General features: G+C 44.0%; 1 protein-coding gene and 1 long non-coding RNA gene across 2 annotated transcripts in view; one reads left to right on the forward strand and one right to left on the reverse strand.

Moving 5' to 3' along the window:
• Positions 1-17,594, forward strand: part of LOC310703018 — a 429,179-nt gene that overhangs the window by 127,329 nt on the left and 284,256 nt on the right. The window lies entirely within an intron of this gene.
• LOC310702485 (cullin-9-like) overlaps positions 10,822-17,594 on the reverse strand; it is a 57,278-nt gene continuing 50,505 nt past the window's right edge. Inside the window, exons 35-41 of the mRNA XM_083493968.1 lie at positions 17,067-17,160; positions 16,499-16,573; positions 16,008-16,118; positions 15,081-15,198; positions 14,056-14,189; positions 13,835-13,926; positions 10,822-12,332 (exon numbers count right to left, since the gene is read on the reverse strand). Of these exons, the coding sequence (XP_083350094.1) occupies positions 12,125-12,332; positions 13,835-13,926; positions 14,056-14,189; positions 15,081-15,198; positions 16,008-16,118; positions 16,499-16,573; positions 17,067-17,160 (832 nt within the window). The 3' untranslated portion in view covers positions 10,822-12,124. The remainder of the gene's footprint in view (positions 12,333-13,834; positions 13,927-14,055; positions 14,190-15,080; positions 15,199-16,007; positions 16,119-16,498; positions 16,574-17,066; positions 17,161-17,594) is intronic.

The raw sequence follows: 17,594 nt of genomic DNA on the forward strand, positions 1-17,594 counted from the left end.
ATAGAGCCTGGAGGGTTTTGGTGGATAAGATCAGGATGTGGGAGACAGTTGAAAACAATTCTCCTCTGCTTCAAAATATCAAGTTCATATGATTGGTACAAAGAGCCAGGCGTTGAGGCCAGAAGCATAAAAAGATGTAACAGTTTAGCAGTGCAACTTCCAAACAGATAAATTTCTGGGCTGTGTTAAAAATACTGTAACCACAGGAAGAAACTACTATGATATATTATTTCCACTCTTTATCTGTAAAGTAAGGAGGAATTCTCATCCAACACAGGACATTCATTTGTAGATAACCTGGTTAATGTTTTAAACACACTCTTTTTTATTTAGCATGAAAATCAATGGTGATTTTTTTAATGTAAAAGAAGAAAATTCCACGAAGCACTGTTGCTGCAGATTTAGGGCCAGTCCAGTTCAACTAACCTGTAGTGAAAGCCAGGATAAGGACTCCTACTAGTGCAACAGGGTTTTCTCCCCCTCTGCTAACCTGTGTGTCCCCCAAACTTACTCTGGAGGGTCAGAAGAACCCCCAGAACAGGACATAGGCGAGATTATTCCATCAAGCAAGTAGAAATGTTTGTGCTGACAGATCAATCTTCTAAAATCTATGCTGAATTCTACCCTGTCATGAGTCCCTGGAGGGAATAGTCAGACACGGAGGGGGAATAGGAGGACCTCAGAGAATTGGAGCTGAAGGACCCTGGAGAACTTCATAGTGGAAGGAGGGAAGTAGAACCAGGACCTCAAGAAGTGTCTGATCCCAGGAAGGGACCTAGAAGCTTAGAGAATCTGGAACCAGGGTAGGGACCAAGCAAGTTGTTAGAAAAACGTAATACTCCTATGACATTGCACACTGCAACTTTAACACATCCTCTTGTCAGTGAGGAGCCTCCCACTTCTAAGGAGACAACTGAGAGTACGTTTTGGTGCTTCCATCAACATGGAGTCACCAGAGCAAACAAATCTCACGGAGCCTAACTCACTCAAGAGGGTTCATTTGCTTGCCCAGTCTTGGACCCCAGCCACTTGCCACACAAATAGCTGTGCCTACCCCACACTTCAAAAGGAAGGTGCTTGTTGAAGCAACATCTTAGCTTGCATTCAGGCATGTATCTGAACCTCTTATGAACCAGCTGAACCTTGTAACCTGTAGTGTGCCTATCTGATGGAGCATTAAAGCCTTTGGCAAAACAAGAGCTGAGAGTTTGAGTGCTTTGTCTGGCAGTGAGGACCAGGACAAACTCTCAGAAGACAACAGCAAAAGTTTAACTAAAAAAGTGAAAATTTTAACAAACTGAGCTAAATTGGGTGGTGGAAAAGTAAACACTTTTCTCTCCCCTAACAATAATGCAGATTTCAAGCCTTGCATCTCAGGAAATAAAGAGAGAGCCAAGAATTTATAATAGGAACAAATTAGACTACTTCAAAATCCTGCCTTATAGGAAGTTCAAAGAAGACCAACCAGGTGGCCTGTTTGCCTGCTCAGCCAGGTGCTATCCCATGATGGGGAACTTCAAGGAACCTCCTCTCCCTTCTTATGGTTCTTTATCTTTTAACCAGACTTTGACCAAACAACCCTTCAAACAGAGAAGCAACTGAAATACACGACTGTCATCTTTAAAATAGGACTTATATTCACATTAATTGGGTACCATTTTTCATTCCCGCCACCCCTGAAATAACAAAAACAGTGCTTTTGGGAAGATATCAATAGTAGCGCAATGAATTTTCTTATAGTTCAATATAAGATTATCTAACTATTTTTAACATACTTGATTGCAATAGTGCTGTGGATCACCTAACTTTAAAGCAGTGCAAAATATTTGAGTATAAGAGTCATCTGAAATACAACAAAAACGCTGACACTTTTGGCATATTGGGAACCACCAACATTTTCACTTTTTGGAATTAATTATTTTCACCTCCAAATGTCTGTAAAAAATAAAATTAAAAATTTCCTTACCCATGTGCAGAAAAAAATGTTTTACTTACACCTCAAGAAAGTATAAAACTTCCTGAAATATCTCTGTCTTCAATGCTAGAAGGTCTGATGCATAACTCCCACCTAGTACATGCGATGAAATTATACACATCCCTGAAAAGAGTATATCTCTATTCTGGTTTCCCAAGTGAATACTATTTAAAAATATAAAAAAGGCATTTAAAAGCTTTGGACAAGTGACTCACCGAAAAGCCACCATCAATCAGCAGCATCAGAAATACAGGAAGAAGTGCAAGCACACTGACTGCAGTGGCCACAAAATGTATGAGCACTTAAAATAGCATTTTAAAAGTATTTCACAACTACTGTCTACGGATAGCCACAGCTGGCATATCGGCTGCAACTGGGGGGGGGGAGCACTCTTAGTCACTGAGAATACCTCTCCCTCAAGTGAACATGATGGATCCAAGAGTACTCCCAAGCTATTCATCTGCACCTTCAGGTAGAGTGCAACCTGTTAATCTCCTGAATTTGGAAACCACTCACACACAGAGCTTGTGTTACTAGGATTCAGCTTCAATTTACTGGCCCTCATGTAGCCCTTACCAACTCCAGACATTAGTCCAGGATTTGCGCACTTTCTCCTAAGTCAAATGTTACAGAAAAGTAGAGTCAAGTGTCATCAGCATACTGGTAACACCTAGGTCCAAATCTGCTAATGACCACTCACACTGGCTTCAAATAGATGTTAAAAAGCACTGGGAACAATATAGTATCCGAAGTGACGTCACAGTATGTCTTCCCTGCAGACTGATCACTAGGGTAATCACTCAGCAAAACTGGGGTTAGACTAAAGTCTAATCTACTTCCACATCCTGTTATCGCAGTAGCCAATCAACTGTCTATGAGAAGCTTGCAAGCAGAACACGAGCACAACAGCAATCTCTCCACTAGAGATTCTCAGCAACTGGTATTCAAAGACATACTTCCTCCAACAGTGGAGATAGAACATGGCCTTATCCTGCATGAAGTTGTCTAATCCTCTTTTAAAACCATCCAACTGATGGCAATCAGATCTTGTGAGAGCTAATTCTGCTGTTTAACTATGTGCTGTCTGAAGAAGTACTTCCTTATGTCTATCCTAAATCTTCCAGCATTCAGCTTACTGGGGTGGTCTGGGTTCTAGCACAATCAGAGAGAGAAACATTTCTCTAGCCTTTACACCATGTATAATCTTATGCACCTCTGTCATAGTCCCTCTAAATGTGGTTACCTTTCCTCATAGGAGAGCTGGTCCACCCTCTTGATTGCCCCTTTTTCAAGCTCTACAATATTCTTTTGATGGGTGGTGACCAGAATTGTACAAAATATTCAAAGTATCGATGCACCAGAGTTGTAGAATGGTACTATGATATTGGTAGCTTTATTTTCAATTCCTTTCCTGATTTTCCAAACATGGAATTCATGCTTTTCACAGCTGCTGCCCACCGGCTCAACATTCTTAGTGAGATATCCACCACGACCCCCAAGGTCTCCTTCCCAGTCAATGCCAGTTCAGACCTCTTCAGCATATGTGAAATTAGGATGTTTTGCCCCAATGTGCATCACTTTACGCTTGCTTACATTGAATCACATTTTAATGTTAAGTCACCCAGATTGAAGAGATCCTTTTTGAACTCCTTGCAATTCCTCTTCTTTTTAACCACTCTGAACAATTTGGTATCATCAGCAAACTTGGCTATCTCACTGCTCACCCAATCTTTTATGAAACAGCTATAAAGTACAGGATTCAGTACCAATCCTTGGGGATTACCACTTCTTACATCCCTTCATTTATCCCTACTCTCTGCTTCATGTTCCTAAACCAGTGCCTGCTAAGCTTGTTCAAGAGTCGTTGGCAAAGTGCTTTATCAAAAGCTTTTGAAAGTCCAAGTACACAAAGTTGACTGGTCACCTCTATAAGCTTATTGACACTCTCAAAGAACTTTAAAAGGGTAATTGAGACAGAACTTGTCCTTGCAGACGTTATGCTGGTTCTGCTTCAGTAAGACTTGTTCTTCTATACGCTTGGTAATTCTTTTGTTAATAATGCTTTCCAGTAGTTTTCCCAAAACTATTGTAGGCTAGCTGGCCTACAATCCATTTTTTAAAACTGTTGTTACATTAGCCACTTTTCAGTCCTTAGATATAGGCTGCTCTTAGGAACAAGTTACATATTTTTATTAGAAGATCAGCAATTTCACATTTGAGTTCTTTAATAACTCTCAGGTCCAGACCTGGTGATTTGTGGTACCCAAAATAAGAATTCAAATGCCCCAATGTCTTAAGACTGTCAGTGGCTAGAAGTGATCAGAATGGCAAGAAAATACAGTATCCTAGGTTGCTAAAATTTCCTTGATCAATCAGGTCTGACATTAAAAAATACAGGGCTAGATGGACCATGGGTATGACAAGTGATATTCTTAGTCACCAGATAACTAGGTTATGTCATGAGATATCTGGATCCAACAACAAAGGCCAACATTTAATCCAAAATGTCTAGTGGGAAAGTATGAACTTCAAAGCTCAGGAAGTGGCTACAATATGTACTGATATAATCTCATTTGGCATACCATGTGGTGTCCTATTTGGAAGATGTGACAAATGAGAAAGCACTGAAATGAGAGCTATAAGAATAACAACCTTAGAAAGCTTGCCATTATATAACAAACTAGATTATCATATGAAAGAAGTGAGGCATTTGATCTACTGGAGGACAAGAAGTGTAATGGTTTAAAGTACAAAACTGATCCAGAATGGGGGGGGGGGGGGCTTCACATTTTCAAGAGCAAGAGATCAATCCAAAAGGATGAAGAAGCTGTTAATTCTCCATCCTTAAGATTTTGTTCCCAAAAAAACAAATGTTTGTTTTCTTCGTGACTATGCAAGTTTGACATGCAATAGTAAGAATAACCAAAAATATTATAACTTGGGAAAATTCATTCCCCATGCTACTCTTATTGCCTAGTGTTACAGGCTACACACCTTCTCCCACTTAGTCTTCAAAGCACTGTCACCCCAGCCAACTACCTGGTCACCTGAGATTACTGCCTGACTTTCACAGAGCTTTTGTGCTGTTAGCATACCATAGGGAATCTTAATTCAAACCGAGCTTCTCCATTCTGCTCAAGCTCAGCCAATTTTGTCACCTTCTCTCAAACCAGTCTGTGCATCTTTTGCCATACCCTTTCTTTCTTACGTTTGGACTTTTCTGCCCTTGCATTGCCATTTAACACTCCCACCTCCATTTTCACCATCAAACCTCAACCTTTTATCAAGCCCTGCCTGCCTAATGTAACCCTCCAAACTATTTTTTCATAAAATTTATATGCTTCACTGTAAAAAAAAAAAAGTTTGCAAAAAGATAGAACAAGAAAATCAAGAAAAAAATCACGACAATACTTTAAAACATACAAAAAATTACAACACTAAAACAGATTAAAATTCTCATCAACTTTCAAATCACCTGGGTAGGCTTAGAAAGCAGTTCATTCCTGTCTTCTTGCACAAGTCAAAGGTTACCAGCTCACGACCCTCTTTAATATGCACCTCTTTACCTCAGTCATAGTGCAGTTGGTTTTTTGAACACAACCATGCCTAACACAACCATGCTAACCATGCCTGCTCAGAGTATGTCTTCCTGAAGTAAATGGGCCTTACTTCCAAGTATGTAGGCTCAGGACTGCGCCCTCAAGACTTAATGGTCTTATGGGGGTACACGCACCCTGTTTGACAGTTATCTGAGGATTTCAAGTCAGTCCTCCTGAGGTGGGCCTGGGCTTTGGCCTGGCAAGTCCTGCCCTGACGGCCCCGCCACCCGCTGTAGTGGAACATGTACCCTGCTCCCATGGGCCCACAGGAAACCGAAGCTCGCCGTGGCCAGCTCCCTCCACGCCCATATTAACCGGCATCTCAAATAAAATAAAATAAAATAAAATAAAATGCCCAACTGCACCCCCAAGGACAGACCCTCAGCCCAGAGCAGCCGCTCCCACGAGGCAGCTCGACGCCAACCCCCAACCCCGCCCCACACTCCGCCCCGCCCCCGCGCGCCTCGCAAGGTAGGCGCGTGAGGCCCTCGAAGCCCCGCCCCCTCCTCACCCCTCTGCCTGCACTGCAGCTCGTTCAAACTCGGCCGCCCGTTGCCCAACGCCCACAGGGGTGGGCTCCTCCTGCTCGCCACTGGCCGAACGCCCCGTCAATCCCCACCGGCCCCCTTCGCCTCGAGGACATCCTGGGAGCTCGAAAGGTGGTGTGTGTGTGTCCCCCTCTCTCCCCCCTCAGAGGAAGAACTACAACTCCCACAATGCACCGCCGGGCCACACTTGAGCTTGTGAGGGGGTTCGGGCTGGGCCGTGTCACCCCCCCCCCACACACACACATAGGACACCCCACCTTCTTCCCCCCCCCCGCAAAGTGGTCCGGTTATAGGGCGGAGCGGGGGCGCCCTCCCTCGCCTCAGCCCGCCCCTCCCTCGCGCGCTCACCTGGTCCCTGCCGCAGCCGTTGGTGAGGGCGGCGCATCCCCCCCTCCCCGCCCGCTGCTCTCCGTCAGTCAGTCAGTGCGGCAGCGCCGTCTGCGCGCGGCTCCCTGCCCTGCGCGGGACCGCCTGAGGCTGCTCCTGTTCCTGTGGGAGGGGGTCGCCCGGGGAGCATCGTCGTCCCCCCTCCCGCACCGGCCTCGGGATGGGTCCGCGGCGGCGGCGGCGCTGGTGGCGGGGATTCGCCCACAATGCACCGCGCGCCTCAGCATCAGCATCAGCCTGACATCAGCTCCAGCCTCCGCAGCGCCGCCCCGCCCCGCCCTGCCGGCTTGCACCGGGACTTCAGGTGCTGGAGGCGGCGGAGGGGAGAGGGGGCATGCCGCCGCCACCCCACCCACCCACCCCTCCGCCTTGCTGTCCTGGCCGCCGCCACAGATGAGGCTGCAAGCTCCCTCTGCCAGCCTTAGTGCAGAAGGCCGGCCATGCCTCAGCCTTGTTCTCCTTGCAGCGGGAGTCTCCTCCCTGCGCTTCCAAGTTCTCGTAGAGATAATGCTGCAATAGCCCGGTGGCGCTGACATGGGGTGGCGTGACACCGCCGGGCACCTCGCAGCACTTCGCCAGCCTGACCCTAGACGTTTTGCTGCCGGAGGAAGCTTCGGAGCACACGAGTCCTGTGCTGTCTGCTCATTGAAGGGTGGTATATAAAATTAATTAATTAAGCAAACAACGTAGAAGATCATAGGAAATGGAAAAGTTATTCCATTTTGGCTTGAATGCTGAGGAAGATAAGGTGATCCCTGGTTCCCCAGGCATGTCCGTAGCTGAAAGTGAAATTTCTGTTGTGCAGTACTGTACCGTTAGAATCATAGAACTGTAAAGCTGGAACGGACTATGAGGGTCATCTAGTCCAACTCCCTGCAACGCAGGAATCTTTTGTCCAACGTGGGGCTCGAACCCACAACCCTGATTGAGCTATTTGGTGCTGCATGTATGTCATGTATGTGATATTTAGATTGCCTTTTTGCTAAATGCAGTCTAAGCAATGTGGAAAAAATTAAAATGTACTATGAAATAGCAATAAATACTGAAGAAGCAGAACAAATTAAAAGCATTTGAAAAGTACAGGAAACTAGTTTTATGGTTTGTGCCTGCATGTAAATAATGAAGGGCATGATGGACCTCCCTGGGAAGTTGATTCCAAAGCTGCATTGCCACTATGGAGAATGACCTAATTTGGGTTCTTCAAGGGATTTCACTTCTATAGGGAGTGCACTGCACTCTGACAAATCTTAAAGCGAGGTTCATAGGGAGGGGACCATGGAAGGGAGGGAGCTATGTTACTGTGTATTAATAAAAATGAATCATATTCATCTCCCACCCTGGGACCCGTGAGAAACTGCCATATCAGGAAAAATAAGTTTTGTTTCCTGTTGAGGAAACAAAGTCCTAAATTATATGAAGAAAGCAAAGTGCCCCTGAGCATGTACTAATGAGAAATATGTTCCAGAACTATGAGGTACGACATATGGCTTTACAAACTTCTCAATATTTTTTTACAACTAATGTAGCAGGGTACATTTTCTCTTGGCTTATGCTAATTAGAAAGTGCTAACTGCAATAATAATAATAATAATAATAATAATAATAATAATAATAATTGCAAATGACATATTGTGGCTGTCCTGTTTGCTCTCTTCACTTATTTCACAAACCCCAAGACATTTCTTATCATCCTCCCCTTTTCTACTTGCCTTGGTCTGCTTGCTAACTTGAGGCTTCCCTTTGCTCTTCTCTCCATCCACTCAAGTTGGAACTCAGTTAGATTACTACATAATACCAGCAGGTGCTGCAACTCTCCCAACAATTTGACTTCACCCCTCCCCCGAGACAGACGGATGCCAACAATTTAAAAATGCTGAAACCAGCAAAATAGCATAGTATCTATGCTGGCTGTTAGAAACAATTTTAAGCTCCGAGAGGTAGTAGGAGCCTTTGGACTTTGCCGATCACCCTTCCCCAGCACTTCATAACATCATGCCTCACCAAACAGCACCCTTAGCATGAAAATGAGAGATGATCCTTACCTCCTGAAACCAGTGCAGGTGTGAAACACTTAGGGCTTGTCTACTCTTCCACTTGTCCCATGCCAGGAAAGCACGGACCCAAGCAGTGCTTGCATTTGACCAACTGCTTTCCCTGGAAAACCCACTCTTTAGGGTTAAATCAGAACAAACAGCAATCAGCAGAAAACCCAATTCCAGTTTGCTCCAATTCAGCACTAAACTGTGGGTTTTCCCAGGTGAAAGCAGCAGGGCAAACAAAAGTGTGTATAAGCCCTTAGAGAAAGATGTATTCTCCCTTCAGAGCCTCTCCCCACATCCCTTGCAGAGCACATAATCAAAATTCTGTGTGTGTAGCCATCCCTTCACTCACCTGAAATTTACAAGCATGTTCAGTTTATAAACTAATTCGAAGATGCATTGTCTCCTTTTGTTGAGATAGAGATGACGTACGAGTTAAATGTTCCAAGTGGTTCAATTTTCATTTCATAGCAACTCTCAATTGGGAATTTGGTTATCCAAAATAAAAAAATCCCTTCCAGTAGCACCTTAAAGACCAAGTTAGTTCTTGGTATGAGCTTTCGTGTGCATGCACACTTCTTCATATAATCATGAATCCCAAATCTGTAACTTAAAAGGGTCGGAAGCAACTGAAGCAGGGGCCTCTTCAAAAACCTGTCAGGTGGACTAGCAAAAAGGAGAACTACTATGTTGCTCTTTTGCTCCAATCTGTATAGTGCTCTCCAGCAACTCTCCACTGTCTTCTATTTTGTTCAAGCCTTTCCAGATTAGTTTCGACCACAAAGTAACTATGCTTGAATTATGTTTCAAACTTGGCTGCTATCTTCTCAGGATGGGATCTATCAGTCAGTCACTTCTGTTGCTGTAATTTGGGAATATGTGCGAAATTGCACCAACTGCTTGCAAGGTCTGTGTCTCAAGTCTCTCTCCCCCCCACCCCCTGCAATGTCTGATTTTTGTTCAGGGTTAGGATGCCAGTTGTGGTGGGCCTTTGGAAACAGTCCAAAGCCATGGGCCTCCGGCATGACTCATCCACTCTCCATTTCTCCAAAGAACGTGTGTATGTGCATTGGCAGGTAGAAAGCCAAGGCTGCATTCAGGAGCAAGGCAATAGAGCACTAGTGAATTGTGGTGGCGGTGGATCTCTCTCCAAACTTGGATTTCTCTGCACATTTTGATCTCTCTCAACCTCTAAGACCAGGTTACTGTACTTGGTACAGTAGTACCTCGGGTTACATACGCTTCAGGTTACATATGCTTCAGGTTACAGACTCTGCTGACCCAGAAATAGTATCTCAGGTTAAGAACTTTGCTTCAGGATGAGAACAGAAATCGTGCTCCGGCAGCAGGAGGCCCCATTAGCTAAAGTGGTGCTTCAGGTTAAGAACAGTTTCAGGTTAAGAACGGACCTCTGGAACAAATTAAGTACTTAACCCAAGGTACCACGTTTATGATGCACCAGCACCTCTTAACTTTGTGTATATAGTGTATCTGGGTCATCTTGTGATCTTGAGGCAATAAAATACTTTACACGGGAGTGTGGGCAAGGAGCTTACTTCACATTCAACTCCGGAAAGGCAGACAATTGGAAAAGGAGAAGACTATGATGCTTTGCTGGACACTTCTACTGGTCACATTGGTATAGGTGTGATATCAAAACACTATCAACTTCACACTTTGACACTCATCCCTCTCCAGCCCAGTATTTATTGGTATTCCTTTATATTCAGCACCCTGTACATACAACTTTTCTGATTTATTTTGAAAGCTTGTTTCTCCCATCATTCATACTTCAAATCCACGTAGAGCTAAATTTCATGGAGGCAGATATCTGTACCCCTGCAGTGCTTTGCCGTGGACAGGCGCTTAGGAACTGAACATTAGTACACCAGTCATAGAGACGGGGGAATAGATAGGGGGATGAGTGAGGCTGGTGGCAAGGTTAATTAATTCTGGAACTATGGGGCATGGAAAAGCAAGAAACTGCATTAAAAACCCAAAAACCTTGTACTAAAAAGCCCACTCACGTGACTGAGACTACTGCACAAATGTTATGCACAGCTTTTGTAGTTACATGACTGAGACTAATTGACAAACGTTTGGAGTTTTGATTTTTTTTTAAAAAATAAAAAACACCCTTGGTGTTACCAATAAGACATAGGGATTCTCCTGCAGCAGCACTGCATTTCTCCTAGTCTCTATTTTAGCCATAAGCAACAGGAATTGGGAAAGTGTGGGAAGCAGGATAGAGAACCACACTAAAAAGATGGTAATAAAAGAAAAAAACTGTTTATTACATAAACAGGTGGTGTATAATCTTGTTGTTTCAGGATTCTTTTTGATTTTCAAGAAAAGATAAAGCATAATAATCTGAACAATTTCAGCTTCTTCATATATATATATATATATGTGTATATATATATATATTTATTATATATATATGAACCCTCTGAACCTCTACATCCTGCAGAATTCCTATCTGAAGGAAGAGAAGACGATTCCAATGCCAAAGGAACAAAACAAAAAAAAACAACCCCACAGAAAACTGACCTCTCAACGAAAGAGGTACACTCAAAACCATGTCCATTCAAGAGTGCTGGCAACCCACAGAACTACCTGTCAGACTCAGAGCAGGGCACATGAGCTCTATTTCAAAAAAATTCTTTAACTATTTCACCAGCTCTCATCTCCAAACACACCCAATAACCTAAATTACCTTCTCTCTAGTTAGAACATTCCTCCCTGGTCACTCAATCCAGCAGAGAGCTTTTCGCTGCAAAGGAGTGAAAAACTCAGGCCCTAGTTTTTAGACGTGTGCTAGAACAGAAATGAGAATCGCCTTGGCAGACAGAGGCCCTTAAAGAAATACTTTGTGCGTGCCTGGGTGGTGGGTGCACATTCCATGTCTTTACCCCACAGGGAACATCACTACTGAGAACCAAAAGCCACCGGGCTAAAAAGCTGGCACTCAAGGCTGTGTCACTACGATTCCTGGGCCATTCGCCATTGTCAGGCTAGATTATGAAATCAAGTAGGTTTTGCCAAGGCTGGATTCCTGGGTGATAGCAGCAGGTATGGAAATAAGATATAGGAAATACAGGCAAGAGTGGTGTGTAACTTTTCACACGGACATAAATGGCATGTGGTGTGCCCTGACTCTCTCAAGGTTGAAGCCTGTAATGGGACGAGATAATGGCTGGACCTGTTGCTAGACTGGTACTTGGTTTCATTCCCCAAGGAAGAGCATGGGAAAAAAGCTCACAGATGACAAAGAACACACCCTCCCCGCCACCGCTTGTGCCAAGAGCTGATGAAGTTCCTATGTAACCGGGCACAGCAGCCCTGCAAGTTGTACCAAGAGAGTCACAACCAGCCGTCTCAAAGAGGAAAGCACCCTTTTGTTGTAAACTACCATACAAACTCCCGCCTGACCGAAATCTAGTTCTCCTTGCTGTCCTTGGACTATGACAGAAGCAGAGCAGAGAGTGCAGCCGGGACAAGGCTGTCTGAGTGACAGGCAATGTTTTACTCCAGGATTCTCTGGTGTGAATTTGGGGTGCCAGGAGGCCAACTCTACTAATAAGCGTCATCAAAAAAGAAAGAATCCCTCTCCAGATTCTCCGATTCATCATCGTAAGAAATATTGTCATCATCGAGATCTTCGTCATCATACTCCTCCTGCCACTCGGGGACGTATTCTTCGTCTTCATCCTCGTCGTCATCCTCTTCCTCTTTGCCACCATCATCTGTGTCGGCTGAATCGGATGCCTCATCGAAAACAAGCCTAGGCGGAAACAAACCCTTGTAGTCAGTGCACCTTGCACATTTTTAGCCAACAACCACGAGAAACGCTATAAACACAACAAAAGGTTGGCTAAGACCGAACAGAACTCATCTACTGTTAGGAGTTTCAGGGAAACGTGATTGGACTTCTGAACATCTGGCAATCCTGGGTTTGGACTGCTACCACCGTTCCAGCAAGAACTGGATAAATTGTGTATTTATATCACTGTAAATGCTGCTTCTGCTTTGTTTTTATCTGCACCTTGTATTCTTTGTTCACAACTGTATTTCTTGGTTTTAATTTACATTCTTGTACCCCACCCTGGTATCGTACTTTGAAGGAGCGTGGGTTTAAAGTATTGTAATTTAAAAAAAATACATACAATATTACAACTGCTAATACCTCAGAGGATGGCATATTCAGAGCCTTAACTTGCTCACAAGAGCCCCTCACCTGGTCCATCAGGCCACAGGTTAAGAGTAGCCCAAATGACCTGTCTAGCTCACTGAGCAAAAAGAAAATTAAAGTGTGCAGGAAGAAAAGGGCGCTTCCAAGAGGGAGAGCAGCTCAGTGTCTGGGTTGCTGGATGGTGACGTGTTAAATTGTTCAGTCTGCTGTATGCTCAGATTAGGCAGTAACTCTAGATATGTTGTACCTCACTAAGAATGCAAAACTCACATTTTGTCTAAAATGTATAACCTGTTATTAGAATGGGAAACAAAAGACGAGCTAGTTAAAGCTTCAGTGACACACTGGGCAATAAATACAGGACACAACATAGATTTTAACCTCTGGGAGAAACTATGGAAAAGCGACTTGAAATTGACAGCATGTGATTCTTTGAAAGAGAATTATTTGAAAATGATCCAAAGATGGTATCTAACTCCGAGCAGGCTTGCTAAGAATTACAAGACAGAATCAGATAAGTGCTGGAAGTGTAAAGAGGTAGAGGGAATGTTCTTTCATATGTGGTGGACATGTAAAAAGGTAAAAGAGTATTGGGAAATGATTTATAATGAACTCGGGGGGATGTTTAAAATTACCTTCCCCCCAAAACCAGAGTCCTTTCTGCTGGGGATAACTCTGACTAAAATCCCCAGGTGTCAGAAAAGGTGATTTATGTATGTAACAACTGCGGCCTGTGTTATTTTCACCCAAAAAATGGAAGGTGAGGTCCCAACTAAAGAAGATGGGCAACTTAAGTTGAAAATGCTGACAGCATTAAGATGAATTCAACAGACTAAATAATTTTTGATGGATGTAATAGTGGAAAACCTATTGGAACAGTTACTGTAAAATATGCAGGGATGTAAGATATGCAAAATGAACCATGGAAGAAGAAGAAGGGAAGTCACTGGATATGTTAAAGTATGTAAAATGTTTATCTGAAATTGTAAAACAGGAAATTTAATAAAATTGAGAGTGAGAGAAAGAGGGAGGGAGAGAATGCAAAACCCACCATCTAGTCCTACTGCCCATGTCACCCCTGCAAGAAAACTCACTCTTTATAAGTAGGCGTGGCATTAGGCACATTGGATAACTTCATCTCCCTCTGTTCAGAGCCTTGTCGGGTTTGGAATCCCACACGAAAGTCCTGTCAGGATATAATGAAAGGTCAGAAAATGTCACTGGCAGCCCCTCCGAAACAAACTGCACCGCAGCATTTTCCATTCTGCTACACTGCTGGACAGAACACATTCCTAGTCAAGTTAATGGTTGTTACCTGTGTGGCATGCTGCAGAATTGCTAGGAGTCGTTCTTGGATCCTGCGCACCAGCTCTAGACCTGTATTAAAATGCTCGGCTTTGAGCAGCCGAATCGAAGAGGCAAGATCCTGGCACTGCAGCAACATCTCTTCTGAAATACAAGGATCAAAACAACGTGAGCCTTCAGGCTGCAGGCTGAGTAGTAGCAACCGAAAGGGTAGAGCCGACTCAGCTAATCCATCCTACAAAGTTGCAGGCAGCTAGAGAACTTTCATTCTGCCTCACTTGAAACGATTTTCAGATCAGAAGAGGAATGGGGAAAATATAGGTGGAGATTCCTTTTCTTTCCAGTTTTTCTGGTTTGGATACTGAGCGCTTATCCATACGTGTACAGAAAGGCACTCAAACTGTGTTGTTTTTTTAACAGTATTTGTCCACTCCTCCCATTTTGACTGTTATAGGGTAAAACTAGAGGGGGGTTTAGTGGGGAATGGGACTGATGAAGGAATGGAGCAGGAGTCACTATGCCTACAACCTAGCCCCACATCCAGACAAGGATATGACACACCTACTTGAATACTGTGCACTGGGGCACAAGGCCACAGCTGGCACCTCTGAACACAGAGGAAAGGAGGAAGAGACACATATTGTTCTGGCCCCAAGCACTTCTTTTAACTACTTTTCATTGATACATTACTTAATTATTTCTTATCAGACTGGTGGGGGGGTGAATTAAATACAGGGCAAAAGTCTGGGCAGGCCCAAGTGTCATGACAGAACTAACAGCATGGACTGTGTGTTATTGCAAGAGAATTATAGCTTTGATTTTATTTTTTAAAATTACATAAGCTTTTAGTCATATTTAGAAGAATCATGGAGTGAAAGTCAGGCAACTGGATGAGAGCTACCCAAGTGGTTGCAATGAGGAAATGCTCTCTTGCCTTTCCTGATAATCTAGCCTCTAATCTAGCATTCTTTGAACCTGTATTTAAAGTCTAGCAGCCATCATCTTGCAAACATGGTCTCATTCACTTCTACTCACCCAAAAGGATTTGCAGAGCATTGGTGTGCAGCTCCAGGTTCTCTGATTGTTGCTCCATGATGTCAATCTTTTCAGTGTCCTGGTTATAGTAGCTGTACACACAGGAGTAAGCCAGCACCTGAGAGAGAGCACAGAACACCACATTTACATACATATTACAGGCAGCTGGTTTTCTCCCTCCACTTTCCAGGCACAGCTTCCTAATGGAGAGCCGCTTTTCCTGCTCTGTGCTATTTCTGGCATAGTTATGGCTAGAATGGAGCCTCCATTTCTGGGCATACGTCTAGAACAACATAGGCAACTCAGAAGAGAAAACAATCTGGAGCTAGCAAGATCGTAAATCAAAGCAAGAACTAAACCTTTATCTGCACAAGGACCTTTGTTGTAAGCCAGGACAGATTCCAAGAGCCTCTGGGAGACATCTGAAATATGCCTTCTGCACTGTAAGAATCAGTGCAGGTATAGTGTTAGCATATTAAATACTGCATGGCTTCAAGAAGAAAATATTTGTCTCAAATGGACGCACAGACCAGGGCTTCATCATTTTTACTAGCCTTGCTGGCCAAGCCAAAAACTAGAGTCACCAGATGCCACCAGAATTTCCCAAAGGAAGAGTGGGGATAGCACGCGGTGTTGGGCTGCCAGCAGCTTTGGACAGCAGCCCTTATTTCCACCCACCACCCTGAATAATAAATCTTCTAAGACTCTGCTGCGCTCAGGCACTCGCCTCTCCTATTCCTCCAAAATACAGTCCTTCCATTGATCTGAATGTTGTGGATCCTCTTAGGGGTTGTATTTTCTTAATGAGTTTAAACTGTATTGCAGAAAGAGGACGAAGGAACTGCAGCAGAAGAAAGTCAGAAAGAAGAGCGGCAGACATGCATCCATGTGTGTCCCTCCTCCTCTTTCTCAGATTAATGCACTTACTTTCCGCGCTTGTTCCAGCATTTTGCAGGTGTCAACGACAAACGTCAAGGACCGAATCTGTGGCACATCACTGACAGTGGAAACCCTATTTCGCAAGTTCATGGCAAATTCCTGCAATGAAAAGGGAGAGTCTCGGCAATCCTGTCTATTCAGGAAGAACCCTTCTTATCTGCAGACATGAGCCCAATCTTCCTCTCAAGGCACTGATTTACAACCAAACTATTACGGCCACCAATCCTATTTCTTCACAGGAAGCAATCTTTTGGACTAGAGGTGTTAGATTTGGCAAGCTGGCCAAGTGTTACTACTCCAGACAGGCAGACACAAATTCTGTGTGACAGAAGCCCAAGTGGTTTTCATGGCCAATTTCTACCACTAATACTAGAACCAGCTGCCTATGAAGTATTCTTGGATGGTAAAACTTGATGAAGAGCAGACACCGGGGCTGGATTATGTTCCTTGTCCCTGAAGTACAGGGGAGCGATCCTCACCCTCGCTTGATGATGGAAGGTGCACCTTTCATTATAGTCTTGGAAACGCTTCTCCTGTCGAGCTGCTTTGCTCACCTGAGGGAGGGAAGCAGGAAATAAGTTACCTGGAGTTATTATTATTTATTAAATTTCTAAATCACCCTTCATCAAGAGGATCATAGGGCTGTTTACAATATAACACAAATACACAATGTAGTAACAAAACAAGACCCAAAAAAAGGCAGATTGTTTGATTAGCCAAAGACCTGGGAGGAATATTTCTGCCTGACACCTAAATAATTGTAATGAAGGCGCCAGGTGAGCCTCCCTGTGGGGAGCCTTCCACAAACAGGGAGCCACCAATGAAAAGTCCCCTTCTCGTGTTGCTGCCCTCCGGACTTCTCATGGAGGAGGCACACAAAGAAGGGCCTCACATGATGATCACAGGGTCCGGGTCGGTTTGAAAGGAGACAAGGCGGTTCTTAATATTGGGATTTTAAATTGTTGTAACCTTAGGTTTAAGGGCAAGTGATGAATTTAAATAAATAACACAGCACCAGACACAAAGTATGCCCTGTACTAAACTCACCATAGCGGAACAATTGTAATAGTCCTTGTGGGTCGGTTTCCAAGGCTTCAGGCAGCGCCAGCAAAATCCATGGTTACATTTGGCACAAGTCATACTGCGTAGAACAGAAATAATTCTGGTTAGTTCAAGCATAAGGAGTGGCCAGGAAATTAATTCCTGATGGCCAGATCAGGCCTTCTTCTTGGCCTGCCTTCTCTTCCTTGGCTGCACTGGGATCGCTGTGCAGGGGTAAGCAAGCTTGGCTGTGAATCCTGGAAGACCTACTCCCAGCCTTGCAGAGCTTTCCCACATGGCCTGGGAGGGCAGGCCCATGACTGACTCCAGCTACAAAAGTTGAGGCTGCTAAACAGACTCTTGGGCTGGGTTATTGTTTAGGCATTTTGGTGTGTGCGGGGTTGCTGCTGTTACTGATATTAAATTTCTGTATCTTTATTTCATTTATACCTTCCCCATACGATTTATGTGGAAATTGTTCTGTTTGATTGTGTATTTTTTGATGTTTTATTTATTCTTTGTGACTATTTTTGT

This window comes from Podarcis liolepis (assembly GCF_965112155.1).
Source record: "Podarcis liolepis genome assembly, chromosome: 3".
NCBI lineage: Eukaryota > Metazoa > Chordata > Lepidosauria > Squamata > Lacertidae > Podarcis > Podarcis liolepis.